Source organism: Epinephelus fuscoguttatus, linkage group LG19 (assembly GCF_011397635.1).
Source record: "Epinephelus fuscoguttatus linkage group LG19, E.fuscoguttatus.final_Chr_v1".
Classification (NCBI taxonomy): Eukaryota; Metazoa; Chordata; class Actinopteri; order Perciformes; family Serranidae; genus Epinephelus; species Epinephelus fuscoguttatus.
In genome coordinates this window covers 5951992-5971410 of record NC_064770.1, presented here as the reverse complement: position 1 = coordinate 5971410, position 19419 = coordinate 5951992, and the positions used below count along the sequence as shown (strand labels likewise).

At 40.7% G+C, this 19419-nt stretch overlaps 1 protein-coding gene across 2 annotated transcripts in view; it reads left to right on the top strand.

Moving 5' to 3' along the window:
- si:dkeyp-72e1.9 (syntaxin-binding protein 4) overlaps nt 1–18782 on the top strand; it is a 117075-nt gene extending 98293 nt beyond the window's left edge. For both annotated transcript variants that reach the window (XM_049560202.1, XM_049560203.1), the window contains exons 12-21: nt 1469–1557; nt 7711–7807; nt 9038–9165; nt 9363–9455; nt 9815–9880; nt 11410–11607; nt 13333–13449; nt 15578–15627; nt 15741–15871; nt 17623–18782. In XM_049560202.1, the coding sequence (XP_049416159.1) occupies nt 1469–1557; nt 7711–7807; nt 9038–9165; nt 9363–9455; nt 9815–9880; nt 11410–11607; nt 13333–13449; nt 15578–15627; nt 15741–15871; nt 17623–17681 (1028 nt within the window). In that variant the 3' untranslated portion in view covers nt 17682–18782. The remainder of the gene's footprint in view (nt 1–1468; nt 1558–7710; nt 7808–9037; nt 9166–9362; nt 9456–9814; nt 9881–11409; nt 11608–13332; nt 13450–15577; nt 15628–15740; nt 15872–17622) is intronic.
- The last annotated feature ends 637 nt before the right edge of the window (nt 18783–19419 follow it).

The window sequence follows — 19419 nt, the reverse complement described above, 5'->3', positions numbered from 1 at the left end:
CACCATTCAAGGAATACAGGCATACAACCCAACCTTCTAAATGATGTCTGATCATTTTAAGAAGTCAAAATCTTATAGGCCTTTAATTGTCGCCAAAGATGGGTACAAAATAAACAAAAGAAATACCACATTCGTAACAGATGGGTGTGTCACAAATAGTCTGTGTCATTCTCATGAATGTGATATTTAATGAAGGCCTTGAGGGACTTTGCTCAGATTTGCCACAATCGTTCAATTGGACTCACAAATGAACTGATTAGAATTTGATGGTCGAAGGTCAAGGTCACTATGTCCTCACAGCGGATATTTTTGGTTATAACTCATGATTTTACATTAATTTTGACAAAATTTCAGATGATCAGATAATGACATTTTATATCCAAAAGGTCAAAGTCTACTATGACATCATAACATTTTGCAAAAACACTTTTGTGGCCATTATTCAACACCATAACTCATGAACAGAAAGGGAGACATTTGGTCAGATACTGAATTGGTGATTCTAATCTTAGCTGTCCGCCTTGAAACTGTGCTGATAGTATAGACTTTTTGTGCTGTGGGGGGATGATGTGTGTGAAGCATCTATGTTTTTACAGCCATGGATGTAAACTGTAACTGCAATTTGATGGGTTTGCGGGGAGCATACAACCGCAAGGCAGTAATTCATTATACCAGAATGACAACAAATTGTATGATGTGGAATACCCTGAACCCTGGAAGTAACCAGAGTTTAAAGCACGTCTGTTGTCATGACGGCAGATCTGTCAGTCATCACCACCAGCCGGGGGTGGGTGGATGCAAATCCTTTGGGTGGGATGAGGAGGAGGGTAGTCACTGAAATGAGTTCATACCCCTAGCAACAGGGGGTTTGCAGACACAGACACTCAGTGGAAAGGTTCCTGTTGCCACAGCGAGCAGACACACGAATCTGGGACAGACAAACTCATCAAATTAATATTAGGCATTGGCTGTGTGCCCTCCCCTCTCTCACTGTTTTCCCTCACTCTCATCTATATAATCATCCACCTTTCCTCTGCTCCTCTCTTTTTAATCATCTGCTTTTCATCCCCCCACCCAACCACACCCACACACACACTCACACACACCTCCCCTATCACCACAGCCACCCACTTCCACCAAATCCACAGAGAATATCTGTCCATCCACTCTGATATTACAGATTATCCAATGATATTTCTCCTCCTGTTGTTTACTAAGTGTTCTGTGGCCTCACATACTCTGTCCTCATTCTGTTTAAAGGCCAATAGTCCCTGCTTTGATATCTCATACAGATAATGTACTTTCTACATTGGAATGTTTTTTCATGCAACTTCTGACCCTGGTCAGTGCTTTTACCATTTGTCTTTAACAAATTCAACCATGTTTTTTCATTTATCTTTTCATCCCCCTTTTTTCCACCCTTCTTTTTTTCCACCCTCCTTTTCTTTTTCTTCTCTCCTTTCTCTAGGTTCAACCAGCCAGAGGTCGCCAACAGGCTCCAAACCGAAGATAACACTGGACCCTTACATACGCCTCAAATCAGACAAGTTAGACTTGGTGAGTTGTGTCCTCTGGTCAGATGGGCAAGGATGTTATTTTAAAGCCATGCTGCTAAATATATTTTTCCTGGCGTGTGACGCAAAGTATGTTTGGAGTCGTTTACTCAAGCTGTGGGATGGGCACTCTTTGCCTTAGGTTTATTTGCTCTGGTACGTGCATGAATCTGCTCATCCACTTTGCTCTGTCTCTCCCTGTGATTTTCTTAACCTTTTCATTGCACTATTGCGTTGGTGCCCCCAAAGGCTGGGTGCAGGGAGACCGTGGCCACCTTGATCCAATTGTAGCCCCCCTTGTAGTCCCTTGAACTCTCACCTCAATATATCTAAATGAAAATGGGTTCTATGGATACTCACTATGGTTGTTTCCAGTAAGTATTTGGTTCCTTACAATCAATTTATTCCTTCAAATTTAAGCTGTATATTTGTCTTTTCAAGAAAAAGGGCAACCTGCCTGTTTGAAGAACAATCAATCACCTAACATGTATATACAGATATATAACATATTAAAACAGGACTGTTATGGAGTTTAAAATGTTAACTGTACCTGTATTAGTCTATGTGCATCAGATAATTAGTAAAATAAGAAACCAAAACTAAGAAACCACGTGATACCTTAACTCTCATATTGACATAGTTTTCAATCAATCAATCAATCAATCAATCAATTTTTATGAACATGTTAAAACAAAATAAAAACAAAATCAAAGTCAAGGCAGAGTAAGGAATAAAGCCTACACACAAATAAAAACAACAACAACAACCAAAAAAACAAATAAACCTGTAATCAACAGGCAACAAGGCCTTAACACTTTGGAAGACAGTACATCTGTCTATATTCAATTTATCACCCAAACATCATGTCCAAAAGGGATAGAAAGAAGTTATAAGAAACTTTTCTAGTCCTACCCCCCTGTCCTCTTGTTCAACTAGCCTATATACTTCAATAGCATAATCGAATGCCTGAAATTTAGTTTTGGCTTTTGGTTTTGGTGTGCCACCCCAAGATTTTCAGTGGCCACATCTGGCCACCCCAGTGAAAAGTTTCTGGAGGTATTCTGCTAAAGTTTATGTACACAGTGTGCATTTAGCATCTTTGTACATCCTAGAAAATGAAACTAATAAGTCAACTAAGTTTAAAAATAACCAGCCAGTATTGACTCAAACGGGACTGGAACCCTATGCTCACGTGTGAAAGTTCTGTGCTCAACCCATTCATCGTACCTCCACAGACTGTGTCACTCTTTATACCCCATGACCTGACTTTCTGGCAGTATATATGTGAGTTTTTCTCATGAAGTTACAACTTTAAGCTCAAACCGTTTCTGAGATTGGCTCTAGGATTGGATCCATAATAATGCCTGTCAATAGCTGAATAGCTGCAGTGTGCAGTGTGAGCTTGAAATGATGGAAAGAACAATATGCTGATGACAATTATCAGAGCCTTAGCAGTTGTGGCGCTAACAAATGCAGAGGTAATGGGGTCATTAGATGTAAAAAGATGCTTCCTCTGGGGAGCAGCAACATGCTCAGCATTGTAGGCAAGGTGAGTCAAGGCAAATTTATTTATATAGCACATTTCATACCCAAAAGCAAGCTAAAGCACTGTACAGATTAGTCAAGTCATTGGAGCCCAATCACAAAGCATGCCTCAAAGGGCTGTACAAATAGTAATTTCCACTGAGTTTCAGTATCAATTTAATCTATAAAGTCCAATGTTACAAATAACAATTAGCCACAGAGGGCATAACAGCATACAACATCCCTCTGTCCTTGGACCCTCACAGTGAATAAGGTAGCACAAGATGAAAGGTCATGAGGCCGCCTAAAGAATCAATCCTGTGGGGACCATGAATATCCATGCCAACATTTCATGGAGGCTGAAATGACAGATGGAAAGAGCAGTATGCTGATAATTATTATCAGAGCCTTACTAGTCATTTTGATAAATATTGTAAAGGTAATAGGGCCATTAGATGTAGATTTAGATGTAATACATTTAATGGCAGCCTGCCCAAACAGATTATCAATCCATATTAGAAAGTTTTTCCTGATGGTAGCACAAAAGAAAAGGTCATGAGGTCGCCAAAATGATTAATCCTCTGGGGACTGTAATTATACCCCCACCAACATTTCGTCACAGCCTGGCTAATACTTGTATACCCAACATGCAGTAGGTTAATTAGTTGTGATGATGGTGGTGGAGAACACTGGTGACTGTGAAGGACATAGTATATGATCCACAGCATTTTCATACTCATCAGAACATCCAGAGGGTCCTGTAAGCTGTATGGAGGACTTTGCATTCAGTACGTCTCTCTGCTCATTTATTTAAGTTTTGAAAGAAGCTCCATGAAGCGAATTCACACTGAAGATTCTTCTCATTCTGATTAACTGGCTTGCAACTTTTCCACCCCCAAGCTCTCTCTTCTTCTAATTATTGATCTCTCTGCTCGCAGTCTCTCTCTGCTTGCTTTATCACACTTGCGCTCTTCATCTGTACATTATTTTTACCCTCTCAGCACATTGTCTCCTTGCTCCCCCTCTCACCCCTGCCCTCCAGCTTTCTATTTCTGTGCTGATGGTCTTTATTTTCCTTTGCCTCTTTCTCTGTCTTACTGTCTCTTCCTCCTGTACAGATTTGTTACTGTTTTTCAGCTTTGATTTTAATTTAGCTAGCAGTACGTTGATCCTAATCTACCAATTCATTAATGGGATTAGAGAGACAGAGACAGAGAGTTTAAATGTTGAAAACAGGCACAATTCTCTCTTGATCTGTTGGCTCCTTTGCAAAAGAGAGAGAGTGAGATGGATTAGGGGTATTTTTAGCTTTGAGACCTACTGTAAAAGATGAGCAACTGTCATAAAGCACAAAAAGTCAGTGAAAGAAGAACAGAAGGATGAGCCAAGTACAATGACTTCAATTTCAATTTTATTCATAAAGTCCAATAGCAATTAATTACAGTACTTATAGAGAGGATGGTTGTGGTATATGCAGATATATTACAGTAGGTATAAAGGTATGAAAAATTAAATACCGCCCAAGCCTAATGTAGAACAACATGGCAGACTCTATGGAAGAGCACCTACTCTTTATGTATATATTAATGGCTCATTCTACAGTAATGAAAACACAATGATTATACACTAAAAAAAAACATAGTTAAATATGAATATGATATTCCATTTCTGCCAATAGACACTCCTAAATCCCACACAAATGGTTTCTGTATCCTGGGAGATACAGACATTTGGCAGGCTGTAGGGGGAGGGGCATTAAGTATCTGCACTAAATATCATGAGAAAGTCTTAAGGGGGGATGGGTCAAGTACCCAGGTCATGTGACTTTATGGCAGCATTCAAATCTAAATTGATACATTTATGTCACACTCCAAAATGGCTGCCTACGTGGACAGAGACACTGGCCATGAGGTAAGTGTTGTTATTTTTCTTGTTAATTATGTTTTGAGGGGATTTGTTTTTGAAAATATTGTTCTTTAAGGATAATTTTATGTATTCTTGTTGAAAAATAACGAATTACATTTACACAACTTTGATAAACAGGCATTGAATGTCTGTATCCTGAGGGATACGTTGTCCAGATAGGGGTATATAAACAGGCATAATCATTCTCAGATATACTTATGTTTTGAAGCCTATACTCTACAGATAATCAATAATATAAAGGTGTTAAATGTTGATTACACTTCATTTTACTCTTAAATGTGTATTACTGATTAATTTACCAGTGTACATATGATTTCAGGGAATTTCTACCAGTACTTTCTATGGTACAAGAAAGAGAGAGGTGGCATCTGTTGTGTTGCCACCTGATGGTTCATCTGATTCAGATGAAGATGAGGAAACCAGTGAAGATGAGGAAGATGAATTGGGCCTCAGAAGTTTGGGTACCATTCGAAAGAACCGCTTGATGGGTTGTACATTGGAAGAAGATCGAGTCCTCCTACGAAGAGGAAGAGGCAGCATTGACTTTCGTGTAGACAACGATGCAAAGCTTGCTGTGGTCAAATGGGCAGACAACAAAACTGTCACCTTGGTTAGCTCATGTGCTTCTGTCAACCCTGTTGGCCAAGTGAGACGCTACTCCAAAGAGGAAAAGAAGAAGATAAGTGTGCCATGCCCGAAGATTGTATCTGAGTACAACACTCACATGGGAGGTAGATTTAGATTTGGCTGATATGATGAGTGCCCTCTATCGCACTCCAGCCAAGTCACATCGATGGTACCTGGCCATATTTTGGCAGATGGTTGACATTGCTGTCAATAATGCCTGGCTTCTCCATCATCGTGATGCAGCCCCACTGGGTCAGAAACATCATTGCCTGAAGGACTTTAGGTTGGATGTTGCCAAAGGACTCATCTACCCTGAAAAGCACAAAAAGGGTCGCCCCTCCAAAGGAAATGAAGACAACACACCACCAAGAGTAATCAAACAGCCAAAAGTCCCCAGGCCTGTGGATGATATGGGATATGACGGGATTGACCACTTCCCTATCGTGTCAGTGAAAGGCTGTTTCCACAGCTTTCACTGCCAGGAGGCTATTTCTAGTGTAGGAGCTCCACAGGGGAGATGTTTGCATAAGAACAGGAATAAGACGTTCTGTGTAATGTTAGTAGCTCGTTGTTTATTCAAAGCTAGATTTGTTTCCAGTGACTTGTGTTCAGTTTTTCCCTCACTTTTTTTAAACTTTGTTTACAAGACATGAAAAAAGTAACTAATTAATTGCTTATAATATGTTTTAAAAGTTTACAAATGAAACATTTGAAAAAATTGAAAATGGTAAATTTATACCTGAAACGGGCAATGTATACTGGGAGATACAAACTGTAAAATGAAAAATAAAGGTCATATTTTGAAAAAAATCATGAAATTGTGTTATTTTAGCCTAGAAACATTAAAAAATAGCAATTAATTATTTTTCCAAAATTTTTATATGTGCTTGCCCATTTAAAGGGCCAGTGTGTAAAATGGGTTGAAAACAGTGACATCAGTGGTCAAATTCTAGATTGCAGGGCTCACTCGTTCACCCCACCAATGACGGTGGCCTCATAGGGACAAAAAGCCTTGCGCAGACACGAGTTTTTCAGGAGTAGGTCTATCTAGCGACAAGGTAAATGTTTATTTAGAAATCTAAACCATGTTATGATATTGTAATGAGTCACTCACGAGCAGGAGACCAGAGTAGCGTTCGGGAAAAAGCACTCCAAAAACTCTGGTAACACTCCAGGGGGTAAAAGACTCCGTCCCTCCAACTCTTCTAGCGTAACACACACACTTCATACACACATACTCGTTTACAATACCTAGCGGGGACCTCTTCCCCTCTCTGCTCCACCAATCTCCAGCCCGCACACTGACAGCGTAGCCTGTAAACAGAGCTCAGCTGAACGCGATTTTGAAGAGTTTCTTGTAGCGGACACAGATCCAGAGCCATACCTGTTTGAGCCGGAGTACACAGATGAGAGCTGGAGTACACTGAGCGGGTGAGAAGAGAGGCTGAATGCACAGAATGGGATTCGGTGCTACTGCTACCATCGCTGGGGAGATATATCACCAGGAGGAAAAGCGCCGCAGAGAGTGCATCATAAGGAGTGAAGTTGCGTCTTCTTTTCCTCGCAGATGACAGTTTGGGTTCATTCTCTTCTGTTGCGTGGTAAGTGTGGTCCATTCGCAAACTTTATAACTAAAAAAACTTTTCACTACTCTCTATCGACGAACTACTAACACTCTCTGCTGTTTCCTCCTCCTTCCTTCCTTCCGCTGTCTTCGTTGGTTTATTTATACACGCGAAACGCGTTCTCTGGCTGGCTGGATTGTCTGCTCGGGCTGCCTTACATACATGGCGGCGCAACATGGCGACCTCTCTAAAGCAAGGCCCTTGCTATATACATATATATCAAAGCATAATTATAAGGCTACGAAAACCAAATGAATTTTATTTTATAGCAATTATACACTCATATAAACATATTAATGGGTAGAATACTCAGATTCAGATTCAGATTTGACAATAAACCATGCCAAATATTACACACTGGCCCTTTAAGGGTTAAGTGATGCTGCAAAGGAACTATGGTAAAGATACTGTCTTTATATCCCTGTTTACCTTCTGTCTCTGTCTCTGTCTCTCAGGCTCTGTCCTTTCTCGGGTTGGATGTCACAGAGGAGAAGAGGAAGAAGTTGAGACAGAGTCTGACCACAGACCCACAAGGCACTGTGGCCTATGGAGGTGAAGCACACACACAGAAACACACTCACAAACACACTCACACTTCCAGTTGTGTCAACAGCAAGGTGAAATATCTGCGTTGAAATCCTGTCATATCACAGGCTCCATGTGATGGCTGCATGTCAGCAAGTGTCAGTGAGTGGCTGTGTCACTTGGGTGCAGTGTCACATTGAGTAACCATGAAGCAGCTCTGTGTCTGTTTGTAGCCAGGCAGACATTTCTATGATGCTCCATACCTGTAACTCTTATCACAGCAGGAGCTGGGTCATAAATTGCTATGATATTATAAAATGATATTTGTTTATTGCTACTAATTACTAATCAGTACGAATTCTATCAACTAATTAAGGTGTCATAAAATAAATCTTCAAATGTATGCTAAAATATTAAGTTAAATAACATATCATAAACACTTTTAGGTACGAGAAAATTAAGTTAGAATTTCATTTCTTCAGGGCTGCAATTAATTATCGGTACTAATGTCTTCCAGACCTATAGTATATGTATACATGGTGAAGCATTTTTGTCACTCTTAAATCAAAACATCAGGATTATTTGGGTGTTTCGATTAGATGCAAATAAAATCGGGAACCAAGTCATGTGGTGTAGGATTCTATGGCAACAAACATGACTCATAGTGCAAAGGTAAGAGATATAGCAAGGCAAAATGGCAAGCTGGGATTGGTTTTTACTCTCACTTTTGCTGGCAAGCGTGTTTACAAACAGTGAGTGGTTATCCTGCAGAGTATAAGTTGGCAAACAACCTCACTTTGATCCACAATGTTTCATTCTATTTTGTCAAACCCCAAATCCCTCAACAAATTACTTCTCAGATGGTTTGGTGTCATGATTATCTTGGCAAAGTTCACTAGTTCTCTTTATTTTGCATTGATAAAGACAGCAGCTACCTTAAAACACTTTGCTATCTTCTTATAGCCTTTTTCTGCTTTGTGGGCATCACTTATTTTAGTTTTCAGAGTGCTAGGCAGCTGTTTAGAGGAGCCCATGGCTACTGATTGTTAGGACAAGGTTTCAGGAGTCAGAATATTTATAAAGCTTTGAAATATGCATCAGCTGGCATTTTACTAATGATGATTGTGAGCAAGCCATAGCCCTAACAAGCTCTCCTGTCTTTAGATAAGTATTCTTTGGTTTGGTAGCTATGGTAACCCTGGCCTCTTTGTCACCAATAGCAAACATTTCTGTCTATGTTTTTCTGTTGACTGTTAGACTTCGTGGAGGCCACCCGGAACATTTTCCAGGAGAACCTGGAGGAGCTGGGTTTAGGGACGGGACCCTTCATGTTTTCCTATCATGAAGCAGCTAGTTTGATGGACACGTCCGCATTCCACTCCCCCGTAAGCAGTCCTCACACAGCTTTTCACATGCTAGCACTCTCACACAGAGTATATTTACAAGATACCCAACAGGTGTAGCTTCATTTGCTTCATTGTCATGAAGGTAACCTGTAAAATACATGACTGTGTACACGTGTGTGTGTGTGTGTGTGTGTGTGTGTGTGTGTGTGTGTGTGTGTGTGTGTGTGTGTGTGCAGACATATGAATCAGAATGCAGCTACAGCAGTGAGGAGATGGAACAGTTTCAGACAGAGGTGAAGCAGCTGCAAACTCAGATGAAACAGCTGAAGGTGAACTCAGACACAGACACACAGTTACATACATGACATTTTCTTACAATGTGGAAAAACTTCTAGCAAAGTAAAATATAAGGGACTACAATTCTAAAGTGTTTTTCAGTCAAAGAAGCCACTGAGTCTTAGGGATAAAATCGTAAGGTGGCCTTGAGCCAGTGGCCAAAGCTGAGTTGGAAAACAACTGACACCTGTGTATGGTAACCAAATAAAATGAAATGAATGAGGGCAAAAGGAAGCATTTTCTCTGTTATGTAGTCTGGTTTCACTGAGCCACAGAAGTGCACAGACCCTCTGACCTGATGGATACAGCTGTCAAAACCCTCCCAGGCTTCATCTGCTGCCTCTCTTGGCAGGTGATGCTGAAGGACATGGAGCATAGCAAGAAAACCCTGGAGGAGGAGCTGCAGAAGACGTCAGAGGTGAGACTCGAGCCAAGACAGTATATGGAGTATAAACTGTATAGACCGTGTCACTGCTATACTGCTCCTAGGGCAACATCTTTGATCCCTGTTTACTTCCTGTTAGCTAAGGCATCAACAAATGTTCTAAGAGGAAATACACCCATATAGAATGTTTATGTTGTCAAGTTTGAAACAGACAATAAAGTAATTGAATGTTATCCACTGGTTTGTGAACTCCTGTTTTGAAGACTCAAATTTGGCATATTGGCTATTGCCATCTTGGATTTTTGGAGCCAGAAATGACAATATTTGGACAAGAGGGTGGAGATAACCCTAATGCTAGCCGCTAGCTTAGTTAGCACTGTGCATTTACAGCTATTAGCTGTGAAATACTAATAGAGTACTGCAGGGATGACATTTATTTAGTTCACATAACCAGTTTCCTCAGCAAATAGCCTATGGAATTTTCCCACTGGCTTTTGACTTCTTGCAGAAAATAAGCTCTGTGAAGAACAAAGTTTTATGATAATTACACATTTTGTTCAACAAGATAATCGTCACAAATGAACACCAGTTTTATGATTTTTGAAGCATAAATGCAATCAAAAAAATAATAATTACACCACGTTCACATGACTTCACTGTTGCCACCACAACAAGGCTGTATAGTCGTGTTGGACATGATGACGTTCTATAGTCTCAGTTAGCCAGCAACCTTCTTTTTTAAGACAGGTAAAGGCTTCAAAGTTTATGAGTGGGGTATTTACTGAGGCATTTGATGTCATAGAACAAAACGTGAAAGTCTCTTCAGCCTGTGACAGACCTTGTTTCAGGCATCTAACCAAAAACTCATTCAAAAAACCCCACTGACTTCAAGAGGAGCTAACCAGGAGTGCTAAAATACTAACTCATTTCTGGGTTTTAGGACTCATTTCTGCACAACGATATGCTAATTTTCACTAGTGAAAAACAGGCTTAAGACCACTTCTTTAAAACATGTACTTAACAGAAAAACTGAATATCCGACTCCTTAGAGTCTCTTTTAGTACAACCAAACGCTGAACAAGACGTTTTTAGGCAACCAGAAAGTAACAATAAACTTTCATGAACTGAAAAAACACTAAGATCAGGACAGCTATGGCAACGTCTATACTCTGTGAATCTGGGGTTACACCATGGTTACGTTACCTCACCAACATTATCATTGTGGTGGTGACTTGTCAATGGACGGTACCCATCTGTCACTCCCAGCAGCCTTGCCTTACATTATGCATAACATTAAGCCTTATTAACATTTAAATAGGCAGTTTAGCACGGGGGTCTATGAGGAATGACTCGCTCTTGGAGCCAGCCTCAAGTGGCCATTCAAGGAACTGCAGTTTTTGGCACTTCCATGTTGCATGGCTGTTATTTTCCATCTGTTTCGATGATGGAACCAGTTAGATTTGTTCGCAAATATAAAATAAAAGTATCAGCTATAGAAGTCTGCATAGCATTGCATCACATGCTACACATGAATACATTTACCACTCTGTTGTCCTTCCCAGAAAGCATGTCTGACTGTGGAGGAGAACACCCGTCTGAAGAGTCGTCTGCAGGCAGCGGAGGCTGAGGCAGGCCAGCGGCAGGCCAGCAGTGCGGAGCAGGATTACGAGGAGGTTATACAGCTGTTGGAAGCTGAGATCAGAGACCTGAAGAACCAGCTGGCCAGCAAGAGGCAAACACGAGGAATGGAGTCCTCCAAGGTGAGTCTCAAGCAGGTATTTAACAATTTCTGTTGTATGTTATTTTTTACTTTTATGCTTATTACATTTCAGAAACAGTGTACTTTTGACTCCACATTTATTTCAGTGTGTAAGTATGTTGTGTGTGTGTGTATGTCTATGTACTTCATAGATTTGGATTTTACATACAATACATGTAATCAACAAATAAAATGCATACCCAACAATAGGGCTAGGTAGTGACTTTAGGTTCTTTTATCTCAGATATGTTAGGATATTACATACCTTGACATGTTTCGGCGGAAACTTCAGCCTTCCTCAGAAGTGTCACTTGGTGGTGGTTGTGACGCGTCTTTATCAGCTGATCTGATCAACACTAGGGAGCCACCTGCTGTCTGTCCGCCGCCTCTCCAGGATGCTGCTCCAGGTGTGGGAGAGCATGTATGCCCCCTCATCCCTGTTCATTGTCCCTGGGCCCCGCCTCCTTATTTCAATAGCCTCCATGATCCAGCGCCGGTATTTGTTGTCCTCAGTGCATAGTCCAAGAAACCTACAAATCAGCCATAACAGATCACTGCAAAAGAGAAAATCATCTTATGGACTGGGATAAAAGAACCTAAAGTCACTATCATAAACTAAAGACATAATGAACACCATTGAACTAATAGGGCTAGGTGATATGAAGAAAGTCAAATATCACAATATTATTTACCGAATACATCTATCAATATTGTGATGATTTTATAGGGTTGACTAATCCATAAAATATTAACATAGAGATATAAATAATAGTTTAGCTACAACAGTCTGGTGAGTTATGAAAATGACATCACTTCACTGTAATGCAGCCTTTTAAAGGGTCTATGTTTAATTCAAAACATATGAATTCACTCTCAACAATCTCTGCCAGCATCAGAGACTTGTGCACAGACTTGTTTAAAATCCGTCGGGGGCTTGTTTCTGTGGGATGGCACCTGTAACACCTACAGACACGAGGTAAACAGATAGAGCAGCTGTGTGTGGAACAACCTCTGCAGCTATATGAGCTCAAGCCGAGAGGCAACAATTGACTGTGCAGACATGAACCCTCTCCTCCAGATAACATCGCATGGAATTTAAATAGCATTGAGCCAAGCTTTTCCTTTCCTCTGTTCTATCTCCATCCTCTGTCACAGGCTGGAGGCCCTGCAGCAGCGTCAGTGTGCCCCAGCTTTTCTCTGTGATGCACAGCCCTGCTGAAAGAGTCACAGAGCTTTGCCTCTGTTTTCACCCACAGCAGCCTGCTTTGATGAAAAGAAGGCTTTATATTTATTTCCTCTGGCTCTCAGGCTTACTGCCTCACTACCTGTGGCTTTTCATCTCAGGTGGTAAATCCTCTGGCTGTACACTGGCATACGGCCTTACAGGATTCTTGTGAGGCGGAGCATTATCCAGTGGCAAATATGATGAGAGAATAACAGAAATGAGGACAGCAGTTTCTGAAACCTCTTCACTACTCTCCTCTGAAGACCAAAATAAATATGACAGCTGCTGAGTACATGGTCACGTGGTTAGATGAGTTTAAATATGTGGTCTAATCTAGTGGAACCTTCCTCCTACCCCTTCTTATTTCATTTTTAGGGGCTCAAGTCCGTTGGGTTGAAACCATATTATTTTTGTGCAGATTTATTATTACTTTTCTTTCTCTGTTTATTGTTGACATACCAAAACAAATGATTGATTGTGTGTGTGATGTGTGTTTCTCAGGATGAGGTGCTGGAGCTGAACAAGAGACTGACAACTATCGATTGCCAGCTGAAGAAGTCTGAGCTGAGCAGGAAACACCTGGAGATCTCCAACAAGAAGCTGCTGGGCTTTGCACAGGTACAGCTTTAACTGGACACTCTCACACTGAATTTGATTTTCTCTGTTCATTCACTCCTTCCATTTTGTTTTAATGAAGTTTTCTACAGTAAAGCATGTCACTGAAAAAACACTAAGATTGGGACAGCTATGGCAACGTCTATACTCTGTGAATCTGGGGTTACACCATGGTTATGTTACCTCGCCAACATTATCACTGTGGTGGTGACTTGTCAATGGACGGCACCCACCTGTCACTCACAGCAGCCTTGCCTTTCATTATGCATAACAGTAAGCCTTATTAACATTTAAATAGGCTGTTTAGCACGGGGGTCTATGAGGAATGACTCGCTCTTGGAGCCAGCCTCAAGTGGCCATTCGAGGAACTGCAGTTTTTGGCACTTCCATGTAGCATGGCTGTTATTTCCCATCTATTTAGATGATGGAACCAGTTAGATTTGTTCACAAATATAAAATAAAAGTATCAACTCTAGAAGTCTGCATAGCGTTGCATCACATGCTACACATGAATACATTTACCACTCTGTTGTCCTTCCCAGAAAGCATGTCTGACTGTGGAGGAGAACACCCGTCTGAAGAGACAAATCTCTAAAATGATTTCTGTAACTTTGCTGTCATTTTTAATTATAAGACGGAGCACATCAGTATAGCACATATTTGACAGTAGCTTGTTTAAAAGATAAGTGCTCTATTTGTAGTCATTTCTAGTTTTCTGTAGAGTTTGATAAAAATAATTCATTACCTAACAGGCCTTTAAGACTGTCAATAGATGAAAACAGACTCCACGACAATCAGCATGTGTTCTGTCCCATTTCATAATCCATGCAGAGTGGGACACTTTATGCAGTCTCATTCACTGGATTCAACAGACAGACAGCACACAGAGCTATTCAGAAACACCTGACAGTTTTTAACATCCTCATGCCCTACAGTACTAGTTCCCTAAACTGTTCTGGAGCCAGTCTACCCCCCAGTGGCCGAGAGACACACTGCAGCTCCCTGCAACATTTTATAAACCAGACAGACTTGTCTCACCCTTTCTTTTAAAGTCACTTTTTTGAAGAAGGTTTTCAAGTCTTAATCAGCAAAAGAACAAAGTAGTGGGATTGGTCCACATGCATGAGTCATATATATGGATTGGTCTGTCTTTTCTTGCTTCTGAAAGGCTTAAGTTCAGTGACAAACACGACTCTACTGGCAGTCAGGCTGTAGACTATGGCACTAAATTTGTACATGAAAGACCACTTCGATAAAGATCAGACAGCATATTCATAAGGATCTTACCTTACTACTAGGGGCTCTCCTAAATGCAATTAAAAATTCCCTCTTATGAGCTACCCGCAAATTTGTTCAGTCAGGTAGGAGATTTGATCCGATACCACACGATATGATACCATATGATATGATACGCTAATCCTTTATTCCTCCCACAGCAGAGAAATTTGCAACATTACAGCAGCAAAGGGATAGTGCAAACAGGAAGCATCAATAGAAAAAAAAACGAAACAATGTATTTGTACGAATCAGTAAAAAGAAACACACAGATCTGTATATAATAACCAAGCTGTACAAAACAAAGAGCAATATAATAAATAAACTATTAAAACACAAAGCAATATAATAAGTAAGCAGCAAAAAGAAGCAAAATATAATAAAGAGACAGACTAAAGGGCTGATCTCACATTATAGACTGATGAAAGTATAGATATTGCACAGTTTAGCATATACTCATATTGAGTGATGATTGTAAGCAGTAAAAATGAAAGCAAGATATAATAATGAGAGTGAATGACAGAGTTTACATTATTGCATGCATCATTTGTAGATACTTCACAGTTGGTATGTGCAGATATTTCATGAGTGATGATTGATTGTCCATGATTTTCATACTGTATGTGTGGTCCACTGTCATTCTGAGTGGGAGCTCTATTTGTTGGAACACTGGCTTTGAAATCACACCTCCCCATCGGCTCTGAAAACACTTTATCACCTTCTCTGTCTTTGGGACCTTCAGGTCCTTGTTTCGGTGTCACATGAAGACTTGGTATCTGAATTGGTTCAGTGTTATTAAGAAATCAATATCAATTCAGAACTTCACATAACTCTTACATTCTTATTGTGTCCTCAGAACGTCCACAAAGTGCTGACAACACCCAGCCTGTTTGGAGGAGAAGGCGGGTAAGAGGCTTTGAACAGCTACTGCTCTACATCACATCTTTAGTCACCCACAGGCAGCTCTGCAGCAAGAGTCCTGCTGTAACCACTCTTCCTCTGTGTGTTCTGTTTACCAGGAGCAACAGGTCATCTCCTGCCACTGACAGCCCTGACACCCCGTCACCACTCCCTGATCCCGCCTTCCAACTGGCTGTGGAGGCCAAAGAGCTGGTGGCAGGAGTCTGCACCCCCACTGCTGATGACAGAGGTACAGAGAACACACTAGAAATTCACCAGAGCAGGCTGAAAAAGACTACACTGGAATACTCCACAACACACATGACACACTGGAGCTGAAATAATTAGTTCTTTAATTGATTTAATAATGGATTCATTGTGAAATCAAATTTGATAGTCAATTAATGTTTACTGATATATATTTATGTTTAATCATTCTGATATGGTTTGGTCAAGGATGATAGAAACAGGCTCAGTCTGCTGCAGGTTACATTGTAACTCAAATTACTCTATTATTGATTTTATTTATTTTCACTTTCTGTTTTACATTTTTTTTTTCAATTATCATGTTAAAAATGTTTCATCCTCGGCTAATTTCACAGCAGTTGGTACATTAAGTTTTGATAGTGTGTGTAAAAGTGAAGGATGAACCTGACTGGCTGGTCAGTCACACTGAATGCAAAGCCAATTTTCGTCTTGCATTACTCACACAAATACAACTGCTGGAATGTTTTTTCTTTTTGGACTATTTTGCATTTGGTGAATATTCACCCTTCACAGTGGTGCTAATGGTTTTGCCAGTTGAGGAAGGCAGCTACGCGCAAGCTTAATTTGTTGTAAAGTATAACCATTAACTTGAATCAAGTGATGTGAACACAGTTAACATGGAGGCTCCATGCTCTGAATCAACATGAACCAGATGGCAGCACTCTTTATCTTTCATCTTGACCACAGAGGCACATTACTGAGTCGCTCTTTTCATTGGTTACATTCCACAATAAAAGACTAACTTAAATTACTCAGAGCATTTTTTCTAAGAAGCAACTAAGAAAAATAGCTTTAACAAGTCACAAATAAATAACATATTTTGAGAACTTAATTATGTAGTCCTATGGCATCACTCACTAATCTCTGAGCCCTCCTGTTTGCTCTGTCTCTGTAATGTTACAGTACTGATGATGAGCTGTAGAGCTCCAGGTGCATGCAGATGGCGACAATATGTTTGTCCATCATTTCTGATTCTCAGTCAATTCAGGTTATTCACAACTAGATCTCAACACTGATAGGCTTCACATCACATGAATTTTTCACATGTTGAAAACATTTAAACTGGCATGATTATGTGAATTTCATGTGTTAGACTGATTCCTAACTTGACGCGAACAAGGGAACATCAGATTGTTCCAGTTTCTCCCAGTGAGGATGTCGTGAACTGCTTTATGCTATAGCAAACGGGCCAAGGGAGGTGTCACTTATTTTAAAAACCACTTGCCCTGGCTCTATTTTTGTTAAACTTTGTGCACCCTCCGACCTATTTTCAGAGCAACAGAAAGTTGCTGCTCTGGCTCGATTAGGGCTTGATAGGCTCCCTGAATGTTGTTGTCGCTCTTAGTATTTTTAGTAATTACTAATACAAGTAATTAAAGTAATATGAGTAATATAAGTAATTATATTTTAGCAATTTTTCGTGCTCCATCCCCAAGAGTTCACCCACTCACTGTATGTTAGGAAGATGCGTTAGCATCATTCACGTTGTCTGGCACGCACCTGTTTGCATCTTTGCATTGACTTTGTATGTAATCATGTTTGGCATGAAAGCACCATTACTGAGCTTAATACTGAATGGAACTGGTGGGATGGTGTCCAGTGCTGCTTCATCAGTTGCTGGCACATCGACTGTCCTTGTCGCACACCACAAGATACAGATGATGATACCGAGCATGTTAAAGTATTTGATTTTGTTTGTTTGTCTTTTTCTGTCCAACTGTGATTGACCTTTAGAGTCACCGAGTGCATCAGAGGCAGCATCAGTCCCAGATGTTAACCCTCATCATATGTGAGCAACAAAGAGCCAGAGAGGACTGTGAGAGGACCTGGGCATGCTGAAGAGGCTGAATCAGCAGCTGAACCCATGATGGAAGACATCATAGTCAACAGACTGGACACCATCCAACACGCCTTCTCAAAATAATGATATCACTTCAATCCAATCAAATCCTCAGTTGACAGAGACAGATCAAACATAACATGTTTTAATGCCAAAGTTTGCTCGCACACATCAAATTAGTGTCTTCTTTTGAAATATTCGACAAGTTTTTCTGGAGGGTTCAGCAGCAGCAAGGTGTGTTGCAGTCAGCTGTGACCCAAGGCCTCTCATCATTCGCCCATAATCTATGTACAGAAGTCTCTATGAGAAATGCTCTGCCAAATAAAAAGTCTGCTGGAATTCTCTCTCTTGTTACTCAGACAGCAGGTGGTGTTGGAGGAGCTGCATGACCAAGTCCACAACACACACATGCTGCTGTAAACCTTGTTAATACTCCTTCCTGACCACTTTTCTAACCCCTCACACACGCACACACACACACACACACAGTTTCACTCCCTGGATTGCATGTATAGGAGGACTTGTTAGCTTGGAAAGAACAATCCAGAGCTGGTCTGTTCAATGAGTCTTCCTTTGTGTCATAATAACTCGCTGCCATCTGCCTCCATCACACAACGTCGCTTCTTTGCTCTGCCACAGGGCTTATGAACTGTTGAGCAAAAGTAGAAAACAAACCAACAGTGTCCCTTTGTCCATCTTGATACCTCTCCTCGTGCCCTTATTCATTAAAGAAAGGCAAAGAATGAAGTATTCAGAGATACTGGAGTGGAGCAGTGTTTGTCATCTGTGGCTTTGTACTGCATGATTCATATTGATGTGTCTCCTGCATCCAGGAGTGGCTTTGATGTCGCTGTAGCTCCTGCTGTGTAAACCTGTGTTTGGTAGTCACAGAGTCTAGGCAGCCATAGGCTACACGTGGAACATTCATTTCATTTATATGAACAGCTGCAAATACTTTTAAAAATACTGACATGTCCTGTACTTCAACAAAATTGCATCTTTGGTGTGGCCTCATATCTTTCTGTTACTGTTTTATATTAAAGGACTAACTGCTAACTGGATCTGATGGTGTGTTTACTCCGATTTCCTAACGTCATATTTCCACTACTAACTAAAACTGTTTACTCGGTAAACGTGTTTATTTCTGCTGTAAAGTTGGGCATTTTAACACTGGAGTCTATGGGGATTGACTCACTCTTGGAGCCAGCCTCAAGTGGGCACTAGAGGAACTGCAGTTTTTGGCTTAATTTTCAGCCTGGAGGTTGCCACTAGGCCATGGACCTACCACCCCACCACTCCCCAAGAGTGAGTGAGTGAGTGAGTGAGTGAGTGAGTGAGAGAGAGAGAGAGAGAGAGAGAGAGAGAGAGAGAGAGACACACACACACACACACACACACACATTCTTGCACCCTTGCTCAAACCCCACCAATCTTTGAACTCTGCTTTGATTTTAATCAAAACTTACGCATGTAAAGTTTCGTGACTGCATCTTTTACTTTTGTGAGTCTATCACAGTGACAGAATCTGTCCACAGTCAAATTTAAACACAGAGCAATGTGCTCAAATAGTTATTTTGGTAGTTCCTGCTGCAGGTGTTTCCAAGACCCCATTTTATGATGATGACACACACACAAAGATTCAAAAGGTGAAAACAACGCTGGCCCTGCTGTGGCGGCTGGTCAACATGATC